Genomic DNA, 12,526 nt, shown 5'->3' with positions numbered 1-12,526 from the left:
GCAAGATCTCAACCTGTTCCCAGAGGACTGAACCCCAGCTAGAGATGAGCATTACTAAAGAGAGTCAGATGTGGATGGAGTCAACAACTCGGATGGGTATTTGCAAGAGCTCGGTAGAAGCCAGAGGTGGTAACCCAGTGGTTTCCTCTGATGGGAAGATAGATGACACAGATGGGAGCTCATGAGCTAATTCAAGCAGCTCTGGACTGATACATTTATCAGGCTTATGAAGACATGGACTCTTTGACGTGAGTCTGTTGATGATTTTGTTACAATGTAACGGTGTTTCATCTCACCATTTTTTTTTACATATTGTTTTTGCTTATGACAAATTGAGTCCTATAACAAGGCTTGATATCCTAAGTTTCCTTTAGCTGGGTTTCCCATAATATGTTTTCTTACTGAACAACTTATTTAGCAGCTGGTATTTGGTTTCATAGTAGGGATCGGTTCTTTTCTAGAACCGCATTATGTCAGGCCCCATGACAGATGCTTTACATACATCATCACCGACTCCAATAAGAACCCTACCTGAGGGGTGCCTGGGTAGCTCAGCTGTGAAGTGTCTGCCTTCAGTTCAGGTCATGATGCCAGGGTCCTGGGATTGAGCCCAGCATCGGGCTTCCTGCTCAGCAAGAAGTCTGCTTCTCCCTCTCCCACTCCCCCTGCTTGTGTTCCCTCTCTCACTGTGTTCTCTCTCTGTCAAATAAATAAAATATTCAAAAAAAAAAAAAAAGGAACCCTACTTGACAATATTGTTGCCCCATTCAAAGGGGTGAAGAAATTAAGGCTCAGAGAGTCAAAGTTTTTTGCCCAGAGGAGATGGAAAATAGAAGTATTGCAACCTAGTCAGTTCAAATTGAGGTCACTGACATCCTTTTGTGGGGGGGGGGGGGGAGAACCTAGGTTTTTGTGTTTCAGGCTCCTACTCTGCTTTCAGTGTGTCTGCCATATTTCCCCCTCATTTTAGGGACTTTTTAAAAATTATGTCAGATCCAGAAATTATTTTCTTAGTGCTTTCTATCTTCCGTAACTATACCAAACAACAAGTAAAACCCAGGGGAGGCAGGCAGGGGGAATATAGATTATGGGCAGGAGTCCTTCCCCAGGTAGTATGGCATGGTACAAGATTGAGGGATGAATCAGGAGAAATCTGCTGGGAGGACCCAACAGATAAATAAAGGGATAGCTCTAAGGCCAAGGGACCAAAGATGGGACCCAAGTTTTTGTAAATCAAGACAGGTTGGATAACACACACTAACGGCCGGGACAGTTGACCAGAATAGCTTTGGCAACTAGAGCACTGAGTACATTCAAGTGACTTAGATTTAGAGACTCAGAAGGGGAACCAAGATGTGAAATGTCTGTTCATCTGGGGAGCAGCAAATGACCAGTGTATCATGGGCGTTTAGCCAGTAGAATAAGGTTGTGAGAGAGAATGTCAGTCTAGTCATTGTGAGTTTATTGATTGTCTGTTGCTGCTTTTAATAATTATCACAAACTTAGAGGCTTAAAGTTATGATCTCACAGTTCTGTAGGTAAAGCCTGGGCTGCCTTAGCTGGTTTCTCTGCTCCAGTTCTCATAAGAATAGAACCAAGGGCTCTTTCTGGAGACTCTGGGAATAATCTACCAGATTCATCCAAATTGTTGACCAAATTGAGCTCCACACAGTTGTAGGATGGAGGTGCCTGTTCCCTGGCTGACTGTCAGCCGGGGGTCCTAAGCTTCTGGAGGCCACCTGCATGCATTTCATGACTCATTACCCCCTTCTTCCATCTTCAACGCCTCCAGTAGCGGATCATGTCCTTCTTGGGCTTTGAATCTCTCTGGTTTCCATTTCTGCCTCATTCCTCCTGCCTTTTACTGGATTACTTGATTGACTCTTCTGCTTTCCTCTTCTGCTTTTAAGGGCTCATGTGATTGCTCTGGGTTTCTACTGAATAATCCAGGATCATCTTTGTATTTTAAGGTCACCTGGCTAGGAACTGGTTCCACTGCAGAGTCCCTTTACAGCAGTGTCTAGATTGGTGTTTGATTGAGTAACTGGGGGACAGGAATCTTGGGGAGCGTCTTTAGAGTCCCACCACCACACTGTGTTAACACGTTCATCGCATTTCCCAAATCTGGGTGAGTTTTAGGCAATGCCAAGTGTTAGCCTCGATTCCTGGTACTTAACTGAGACCTCAGGGAGATTTGTTCCCTTTTTCTTCCAGGCTGCTGATTATTTCAGACCTGTTCTTCAATCTCTGTTCTCTCGCCAGAGGTTTTCTATAATTTTTTCTCCAATCCTCCTCATTTTCTTGCTGTCTGTCCATCAGCTCTGCCTATATTATTGACTAAGCGAACAGAGCGTTGTACTCTTCCTTTGTGTTCTGAAAAGCTTTCAACCAATTCCCTTGAGCCTTGGATATGGCCCTAGAAAAATCTCAGGACTGGGGATCCTGTTCTCTTGTCTTTTGTAATCTTTAGAGACCCCTTGAGAAATTTTTTAAGCTTTTTTTTCTTACTAAAAAATATAACTAATTCCTTTAACAATTAAGAAGGAAAAAATAACTAAATTACTACTACATCTTTTTAAGGAGTTTCAACTATTTTAGGACCTATCAATCCGTAATTCACAATGCCAAGGGTAAGGACAATTATTTCCACAATTTATTGCACATTAAGACCTTGCTGAAATGCAAATTGCTGGGCCCACACCAAAGAGTCAATAAATCTGGAGTTGGAACTCAGGAACTCTGAGTTCAGCTAGGATCCTGGGGAAGGGTTAGAGACATGCCCATGCTTTCACAGCTACTAAGTGGCAGCAAGATGTAAGGTGAAGTCCAGGGTGAAATTCATCTGTGCTTCCTATTTACAGAGTGAATGAAAGTGTAGATAAGGACTAAGGCTTCTCTAAGGAGTCCCTAGAGGTGAGTCCCTCATTATCGTATCCCTGGCACTCATCAGGGGTATACTGCTTCTGCACACTCTTGATGTTCTTATGATCCTGATGCTGACGGTCAACATGCCTTCTGCCCTGTCTTTCCCAGGCTGTATGTACACTCGTCTTCAGTGCCCCTCATTAACACCCTGGGGTACCCATACCATGTTGAAGGAGATGCTTTATTGCCACATTCCAATTAATGAATGGGATCGAACCCTACATGCATTTAAGAGAAAGAGAATGAATATTTATTGAGAGGAAGGGAAAGAAAATCAACATGAATTGCCACCTATGCTCAGAGTTGGCACTACAAGGGTCTAGCTCTGGTAGACACAGTCTAGCTTCCTGAAAAAGTAAGACACTTTGCAAATGTTATTTAATCTTCACACAAATGCCTTGAGGCATCATTATCCCTATTTCATAAATGAGAAAAAAAAAATTGAGGCTCAGAAAGGTCACAAAACTCACACCATTGTGCAGCCAGTTGGGAGAATGTCAAGATCTGAACCTTGGTGTCTTCCTTCATAGCTTGTCATCTTTCCATTCCCCCACACTTCCCTTCCAAGCTCAAAAATCCCAAGATTTATGTAAGTATTTTATGACCATTACCTAGGATGTTGAAGGCATTAGTTGTAGTTTGCATTTCTGTGGCCACCATATACATCCCACATCTCTAAATATTATAAGTGTTTTCTCTTGCAATTCTCCTCATTGCATAGTAGCAAAATAAAATGTGCTTACCAGCACAACTCTCCCATGGGGCTTCCCCCACACATTTCACTGTCTTGCCCAAACATTCATAATGGGGACATGCACGTCTTCCATAAACGCACTGCTTCCACTTACTCTTTCTTCCCACTTCCTCTTATGGATGGAACCATCCAGCCCTCAGACGAGGGTATCTGCTCATCTGTCACACCCTGGCTTTCTCACGGGTTACAAAGCCGCATGTCCCCCAGCACATTCCTGGCATTCACGGGGTGCTGCTGCCACTTCCCTGCCAAGATGATTCCCCAAGGGGTCTGTGCAGCCTCCTGAATGGTCCACATGTCAGGCATTCCTTAGATAGTTCTGTCTTGGGCCAACAGCCATTTGACTTTTGCCAATGCAGGGCTGACTGAGGTCCCTCTTACTGGAGAGAGAAATCAAATGGAATTGATTACCTGCCCTTCCAGAGTCTCCATCTGCATATCAGATGAGATGTGAAGCAAGAGGGCCCCAACCCGTAGTAACTTCACACTTCCGTGGAGTCACATTTCAACTCTGTGGCTCTGGTGTTCGAGGTGTTGGAAGGGGCGATGGGAGAGCTGTGCTTGCTTATTCCCTTTTGTTGCTGAGCACCTTCTTCCCTAGAATAACATTTTCCTTCATGAAGGATAGCCATGTTCTATTTGTCAGAAAAAGAAAAGCGATGTCACCCATCCTGTGTCCCTTTTGCCGGAGCTACTAGCAAGCTCCAGAGTTAAATTTAGTGCTCATTTGCATGATCTCATTCTCGGTTTCTGGAGAAAAGTAACTGTCTACTCTTTTCTCCTCTATGATTTCTGAACTCTAGAGGCATTAGACATTTAGAGAAGGGACCATGATTGATTGATTGATTGATTGATTGGTTTTTTTTTACTTGAATACCAATACTTTGGGGTAAGTTCTCATGAATATTTACTGGGGATGAAGAAAATGAAATCTGGTGATATTGTACCCCTTCTGTCTTACTAAGGGGTTCTTACTAGTCAAGGAGGATATAGAAGCAGTTACAGTGTCAATGTTCTACACGGCACTGGGGCTCCTGGTCAACTAATCTCATGTACAAAGTCAAATTTCTTCCCCATTCAATGACAGTTTATCCAAATATTGTCTTTAGAACCCACCTGCGAGTCTGCTAAGCAGACACATACCCAGTCACAAAGGATCATGGCTTGATTTCCAATGCAGTCATAACCCGAGAGGAGCCAGAGATAGCCTGCCTCCCTGACTGCTCCCTGGAAGAGAGGTCTAGGTCTGGGCCCACTTAGCTTTCCTAACAGACAAGTGGCAGAGATGCTGTTGAGGCCAGGCCAGTACAGAAGAGGGAGAACACTCGGGATGAGTAATCTTTATCCGGGACCATTGCATGCCAAGGAGCTGGTCGATCACACAAGGTACTCGCATGAAGGGACATACGACAGGGCTGAGATCTGCATTAGTCCACCTGGAGGGAGTACTTTTATCTAATTCATACAAGGGTTCCATCTGAGCTACAGGGACAGTCCTCTTGCCCCAACCTTGTATAAGCCACTGTGACGAGGAAAGCTAAGTGTAGCGAGGAGGAATGATGGGAAGCCTGGAATGAGCAACTAGAAATGATGTTCCAGTATTCTTTCTTGGGGCACAGAGCGAATGACCCTCCTCTCTGCAAATACATGAAGAGCCAAGGTGGTAAACACGATCGTCGCATAATCATTGCATTAGACACCAAAGGCTAGGATGTTAGGAAAGACAGTGGTACACCAAAGGAAGAAGGAGCATTGTCACTAATTCACACATTCAGCAGATAGGAACCTAGTGCCTACTCTGTGCCAGACTTGGTGCTAGGCATGGAGGGTGCTGTGCGAGTATCCCAGGTTGTCTGTCGGAACAGCTGGGGTCCGGTTTCCATCCTCTGTGTTCCCTGGGCCACATTATTTCCTTATACACATGATGAAGTGAACTTCGGCAATGTCAGCAGTGTTCATGTTCTCCCTTCCTTCCAGCGTTTCTACTGTATGTTGAAGTCTCCGGGGAACTTCACAAGGGATGTTCCTCCACAGGATTGTTGGCTTGCGAGGATGCTACCCAGAATTCCCCCATGGCCTCTCACTCAAACCTTCCATGTTCCTGTGTGTTAAATTCAAAGACATGGTTCTCATCTGCTTACCCAGTTATTTGCCGAGAGATGTTATCAGCAGGTAGCTCTACAGAATTCAGGAGTTCCTGCATCAGTGGACTTCCATGAGGGATCAGAGTAGCCGGAGCCCAGGATTCTCAGTGAGGAAGGGTTTGCACAGATGCCAGGGAAGTAAGCAGCGGCGAGCCTGGAAGGACGTACCTAAAACAGCACAGGCATTTCTGTCTCGAGAGGAGGGTAGCAGGGAAGTGTTAAGGAGGAACATGATCAGATTTACCTGGGAGAACAATTACTACTCCATCGTGAAGAGCAAGATTAGGGAAGGGGCCCTTCAGCACACATGAAGGACAGAATGGTGGCCTGGATTGAGGAATGACAATGAGTGACAGCATGGAGAGAAGGGATGGATTCACGAAAGATTTGGGGGAGCGAGTGTGCAAAACTTGGACACTGCGTAAATATGGGAAGAAGGGAGAAGTCGGGGAGGAGTGCTGACGGGTCTTGGTCTGGGCCATGGCGTGGTGTCTGTGCCCTGCAGTAGGTCAACACTGGCCCCTTCATCGTGGCTCAGGGCACAGTCTGGAAAGGGTAATTAAATGGGACTGGAGAGATGAAGGAAAGGGACCTGGGTAGACCGCTCGGCTCCCCCACTTTGAATGTAGGCTGCCTGTCGCCGCCTTGTTGCACTTAGTATCATACCCACCATAGGCCCTGAATAAGCATGTGTTATGTTAATTAATTTTGTAATGTGAAAATACAAAGTGAACTCTGGTATCGATGCCCACGAAATTCAGAGCAGGCTTCAGGAACCCCGCAGTTCTTCACCATCTAGGGATGTCCCAAGAGAAGGCATTTGTGAATGGGTGATGGGAAGGAGGGACTTGTCGTGAACAGGTCTTGAAGGCATCCACATTCAGCATCCTGTTCAGTTCTGGAATCTCTCAAAAATTGACATACTCTGTAAAAGCATGTGGTTCCGATTGACTTTAATGGGATTCCCTTGCAAACCACAGATTGTAAATTATCCCCTAGTAGGTATAACATTTATAGAAGACATATTATTTTACCCTGAATACCCCCTGGATGCTGTTACACTGAATTTCTGACAATGGCAGAACTCGAAATAAGATCATCTTTTGCTAGAAGCCACTGCTCCACATTGATCTCTGTAAGCCAAAGAAAATGGGTGTTTGTCCTAAAAGAACATTTTCTTTAAAGGGGAAGAAAGATCTTTAATTCCATGCTAAGGAATATCAAACACGATCTCCGTAGAGTGTTTGTTTTGTTTTGTTTTGTTTTGTTTTGTTAATACCAGGCAGGGAACTTTCTCTTGGAGAAGAAATGATAGTTTTTCCCAGGTCTGGAGATTAAACAATTTGGTAGTCATTTCACGTTCAGCTCACAAAAAGGGGATTTGCATATGAACTTGTTTGGGCAAGAAAACACATCTGAACGTGTTTCATGGGAACTATCTCTATCCGTGGCAGTTCCTTTTGGCCATCTCTTTCTTTTCTTTTCTTCCTCCCTACAGGTCACCGGGTTGAAACTGTCTCAGGACCTCGATGATCTTGCCATTCTCTACCTGGCCACAGTTCAAGCCATTGCTGTAAGACACTTTAATGCCATTTTTAAAGAGACTTAGGGCTATCAATAAACCTTAGACCACATGCTCCTCTAGGATACGTCATGTGCTTGTGGGACAGAGATTGTTAATTAAAAGGGAGCTTGCCAAAGAGAGATGCATGCCCTTTCGGAAGGAAATCTTGACGAAGGTCTTCACCTGCTTTACTAGTCACCTCACACAGATGAAAGCTGAAAGGAGTTCGGGTCTTTGAACATCATTCTTGTCATTTATTTAATTTGTCTTCCACGTTCAATTAAGGAGAAGCAGATGCCATTTATGCTTGCATTAAGAAAAGCCGATGTTAAGAATGTGCAGACTTCTAAAACACACGGTATCGCTCACTTTGCAAAAGGATTCATTATAGGGTTCCTTTAAATAGTAAGCATCCTTAGTGTTTGTTTTTAGATAATTAGCTGCTTCAATGAGAGGTTTGGATGGTTAGGGAGAGAAGGAGGGGAGAATTTAACGTATTAGGAACTCCTACGCTGAAGATCAATCCAAAATGAAAACAAAATCCTGGAAGCGTAAACATCTCAGTCTAAAGGGTCTTACTCTCCCACAGTGATCCAAAAATGGGGTACATGCACAGACAACTGTATGTGTGCTTCTGTTAGGAAGTACATTTTGGAGGACTGGGTCATGGCTTTCGAGGTTTCAGAGCTGGGAAGAATCCCAAAATTACAATTAATTAAGTGAGGCTTAGCCACTCTGGTAAGAGAGTGTGGAACAACAGAAAAGAAAAATCAGTTCACTGAATTCTGATTCCAAAAATTTATTTTTCAGAGACACACTGAAAGTTTTTTTGTTTTTTTTTTTTTGTTGTTGTTGTTGTTGTTAACGTTACATGGACATGCTCTATGCCATTTGGTTATTTCATTTCTCTACATGCCACTTCCTTCAAAGCCTCATTCCTTCAAATACCAGAACTACATACATTTTTTCCATACATCCGTACCGCTAACAGAAGTGCGTGTCTTACGTTCGCGTTTGTCCAGGTGCCATGTAGATGGGATAAGAGAGCAGAGCCTCCCGACCACAATGGGAACATATGGTCTTACGTGGAACAGGCCAACTGGATTAGAGGAAACAGTCCTTTAGTTCCTATGCCAGTTTGACTGTATCTTCCTGAAGCAACTGTCACGGATTTAACAGCATGGCCAGTTCAGTGAAATCAATCAGTTGGCACCATTTATGGGAACTTGGTCAAAAACGTAATTCTGGCATCTACCAAAGTGAAGGAAGTGAAGGGTAAAATGAATATGGAAGAAATTAATGTGCATCAGTAGTAAAGACAATTGTTTAGTGATCCTGTTATACAGTAATAATGATGATAATGATAAATAATATAGTTCTGGGGTATTAAGTGCCAGGCACTGTGCTAAATATTTACAAATATTGCATGACATAACCTAGTGAGGTAGACGTTGGTATCCCCATTCGATACAGTAGAAACCTAAGCCTCAGCAAGGTTCATTAACCTGCCCAAATTCATACAGCTAGTAAATGGCAGAGCTGGGATGGGAAGCCATGGCTTTCTGAAATAAAGTAGGTATATGAAGTATTGAGGAACTTTCATTTTCTGGTTTATCAGTGCTAGTGTCTTAGAAAAGTCTTAGAGTGGAATGAAGTGACTGTGCAGAAATGGGACATGAGAGCTGTGAGCTGTTCATCCTCTGAGTACATGCTAAGAGGCAGACCAAGGGGCACCGTCACATGATGGTAAGGACTGTCACCTTTCACTGACACCCGCTTCCTGTGCCAGCACCAGAGTACCTGCCCAGAGTGGCTTAGGGCAGTCGCCCTGTAAGGAGGTGGGATTGTCCTTGTTTTCCAGGCGGAGGGAAAACCACCTTGCAGGGTCAGATAGCCGGCACGTGGTCGAGTCAGAACCCAAGCCGTCCGAGAACTGCCTGCCTCACTCCCATTCTTCGTCTCTTTTTTCCACTCCACCAACCTGCATTTTCCTTTGAAATGTTTATAAAAGCGACACGGATGGAATCCGCTTTCAGGCATTTCCAAGACCAGTTTTTATGTCACACATCTTAGCAAACGTTGTTTTGGCCGGGATCGCCTCGCAAGAGGCCCCCTTCCTGGTGAGAATGTTGTAGCCGTCCAAGAATATATAAATGGGGCTAAACGGAACAGGAGCTGGATGGAGACAGCTCCATTTCCCAAACACCACACACTCGGAAAATCAACCTTGTATTTAATGGCTCATACGTGTATTAAGAGCTATCATTTTTACTCTGTCCATCGTTTAATGACCTTTATAATGCCAAGGAGGGGAGGAAATTTGAGACCGATTATTTGATAAGGTTTTACCATGGGGTCAGTTGAATTGTGAGTTCAGTCCCTTTTGCAAAGGTACCAGGCTCTGCTGATCTTTCGGGCAAAAATGTGCATTTTAATGAAGGAGTCTGAGCACAGATATTTTCCCATGATGGTCAACTTGAAAAAAATTTTTTTTTTTTTGTTTGTTTCACTGGCTCTGAATATTACCCTAGCATCTACTTGCTGTGAATACGTTAAAGTTAAACAAATTGCTCTCTGTCGTGATATCTGTGGTTGGTATTTTGTAGGAAAAGAATGAAAGAGATATTGTAATGAAGTTAACTTGGGCCTTTGCGAAACTCTCCATGAAGTAAAATTCTCTCTTGATCACACTTAATTGAAAGACTTGTCAAACAACCAGTTTATCCATAGCCTGTTCATCTATAGTTTTCCTTTCAGAATAGACCCTTAAAAAGTACTATTTGCATTTGAAGTCTCTCCATTTGCATTTGGTTCTGTACATTCCCAGTGGAATAGCCTAATTTTAATTTAAATTTCTCTGTGAAAACATTTTTTCCAGAAAGGTGAGCACAAAATCATTTTAGCACAAAGCCCTGTGGCAGGGCATTTAAGGAGGGTGGAACGTTTCACCCAGTGGAGCCTGGGACACCCGAAGGGAAGGCCCTATTGCTAGCTGCCAGCCCCAGTGGGAAATTCCAGCCAACAATGCCACAGGGGGTGGGGGGAGAAAGGCACAGGCTGTTTCAGCCCCTCCCAAGGGAGTGCCTCTTGTTCTGATACTTTTTTTGCCTTTTCCCAAGGGAATGTGCTTTGTGTTACCCTCCACACTGGCCTGCTAATCACGTGAGCCACAGGTCTGTGGTTTTAGAAGTATCAGAAATACCAGTTTTGCATGATATTTCCACCGGTTTGCTGGGGAGGCTCGGTGCAGCCAACCTCTCCCAAGGCCAACCATACTGCCTCAGGCAAATCCCGTAACCCCTACATGGGGATAACAAGGTGCAATTTTTTAGTTTATCCCAAGACAAGCGAGGATAGCAAAGTGCATAGCAGAGTGCATTGACTACGGCTAATAACCAGAATGGCGCTCACCCCCACGGCCCTTACATGTACTCGGTGCTCCTGTGGGCGCCGTGCGTACACCGTCCACAACAACAGCCATGCAAGGCAGGCATTGATATTTCATCAAATCTAAGACCTCATTAAAATTGTTTCTGCGTGTTAACATTTCTGACAGTTCATGGAGTTTTCAAATGCATGAATATGATCTTACATTTACTTAAAAAAAAAAATGAGGCTTGAGTCTTAGAAAGGTTGGATACAGGTTGGATTCAAGAAGATGGTGAAATGTCCTAATGCCATCCTGGGGTTCTTGAGTTCAGAAGCCATGCTCTTGGCTGCCCCTCCAGCGGACTAGGCTGTCCTGCAGCAGTCCACAGACATGACTGATCTATGGTGGACGCCAGGACGTCTGTAGGCCTCCCGAAATCATTTATTATGCCATTTTGTCAGTGACTTTCTTCTAGAAAGGTCGGTGGGTTTTATCATATTCTCAAGAGGGTTCATGACCCCCCAAAAGCTTAAGCAAGAACATCTGTGGGTAATCAGCCACATGCAATAAGCAGGATCTGGCCTTATACGGTACAACATGTTTTAATTTTTTTTAACACACTACATCTGTGGATTATTTTTGGAGGCCCAAGTTTTACCTAATCCATATTCTTACCAGATTCGCTAATAGCTGAAGGCCTCTGGGCTGGAACTGCTGTGCTTTTGCTCCCAAACTGCCCCCGTCTCTCCTAATTTACTATGCAGCATTCAGGATTTCATGACCCCTGGTCCCCAAAACACCTTCTAGCCACCCCCTCTCCCAGAGGCGCCCCCAGGCGTGGGTGAGACAGCTCTCCAAGCAGCCAGGTCAAAAGAGGCTTCACTTGCCCTACCTCTCACCCCAAGGGGACAGTGGTCAGGGGGATATCCTGACTACTTCCCAGATGGTCTTCCTTCACTTTGGTTAAGTCTCTGATACAGCCCGCCCTCACGCTAAACTACCTCCTTCTCTGCACGCTTGGGTTACCACCTTCCCAGCAACACTGTCACACTGTCATTAAATCTGTGAGACTGGCTCGCATCATCTCTCCAGCCCCAACCCGCCTTCTTCTTGGCAGCTGCCCCATCTGTGGCCTCCCAGATCCTTGACCTTCTCCTCCCTCTGCTTTGTCAACTCGCCCCCTTGCCCACACCTGGCACTGCCTGGGTGGCTCAGTGGATTGGGCCGCTGCCTTCGGCTCGGGTCATGGTTTCGGGGTCCTGGGATCGAGCCCCGCGTCGGGCTCTCTGCTCCGCGGGGAGCCTGCTTCCTCCTCTCTGTCTGCCTGCCTCTCTGCCTACTTGTGATCTCTCTCTCTGTCAAATAAATAAATAAAATCTTTAAAAACAAACAAACAAACAAAAACATCTCAAGAGCTCTCTCTCCACCAAAAGCAAACCAGTTCTCTCTCACTGCCGCCCAGAGCCCCTTCCTCAAACGTTGCCATGTGGCAGCCTCCTGAAGTCGTGTCACAGTTCATCTTTTTGGTTTTAATTCTTGACGCAAGTAAATTTGACTCATGAGCTTCTCGTTTTTGAACTTGCAGATAGACTAAGATTTTTAGCTGTTTGCATAGCCCAGTTAAAACTAAAGAATTGTACATTAACGTTCACCCAGGAGACCCTACGGTGGTGTCCTTTTCCCAGGCATGCCACGATTTTTACTGGGTTGAATAGACTGAGCAAGACACAGGATGAGCACAGCACATTTTAGGGAGATATTGGCACACG

At 44.7% G+C, this 12,526-nt stretch overlaps 1 protein-coding gene across 6 annotated transcripts in view; it reads left to right on the top strand.

Moving 5' to 3' along the window:
• The window catches only part of FGGY (FGGY carbohydrate kinase domain containing), a 408,575-nt gene that overhangs the window by 309,994 nt on the left and 86,055 nt on the right, over positions 1-12,526 (top strand). For all 6 annotated transcript variants that reach the window (XM_045978589.1, XM_045978603.1, XM_045978591.1 and 3 more), the window contains one exon: positions 7,322-7,396. In XM_045978589.1, coding sequence (XP_045834545.1) covers positions 7,322-7,396 — 75 coding nt within the window. The remainder of the gene's footprint in view (positions 1-7,321; positions 7,397-12,526) is intronic.

Source organism: Meles meles, chromosome 1 (assembly GCF_922984935.1).
Source record: "Meles meles chromosome 1, mMelMel3.1 paternal haplotype, whole genome shotgun sequence".
Lineage (NCBI taxonomy): Eukaryota > Metazoa > Chordata > Mammalia > Carnivora > Mustelidae > Meles > Meles meles.
This window is presented reverse-complemented; position numbering and strand designations above follow the sequence as displayed.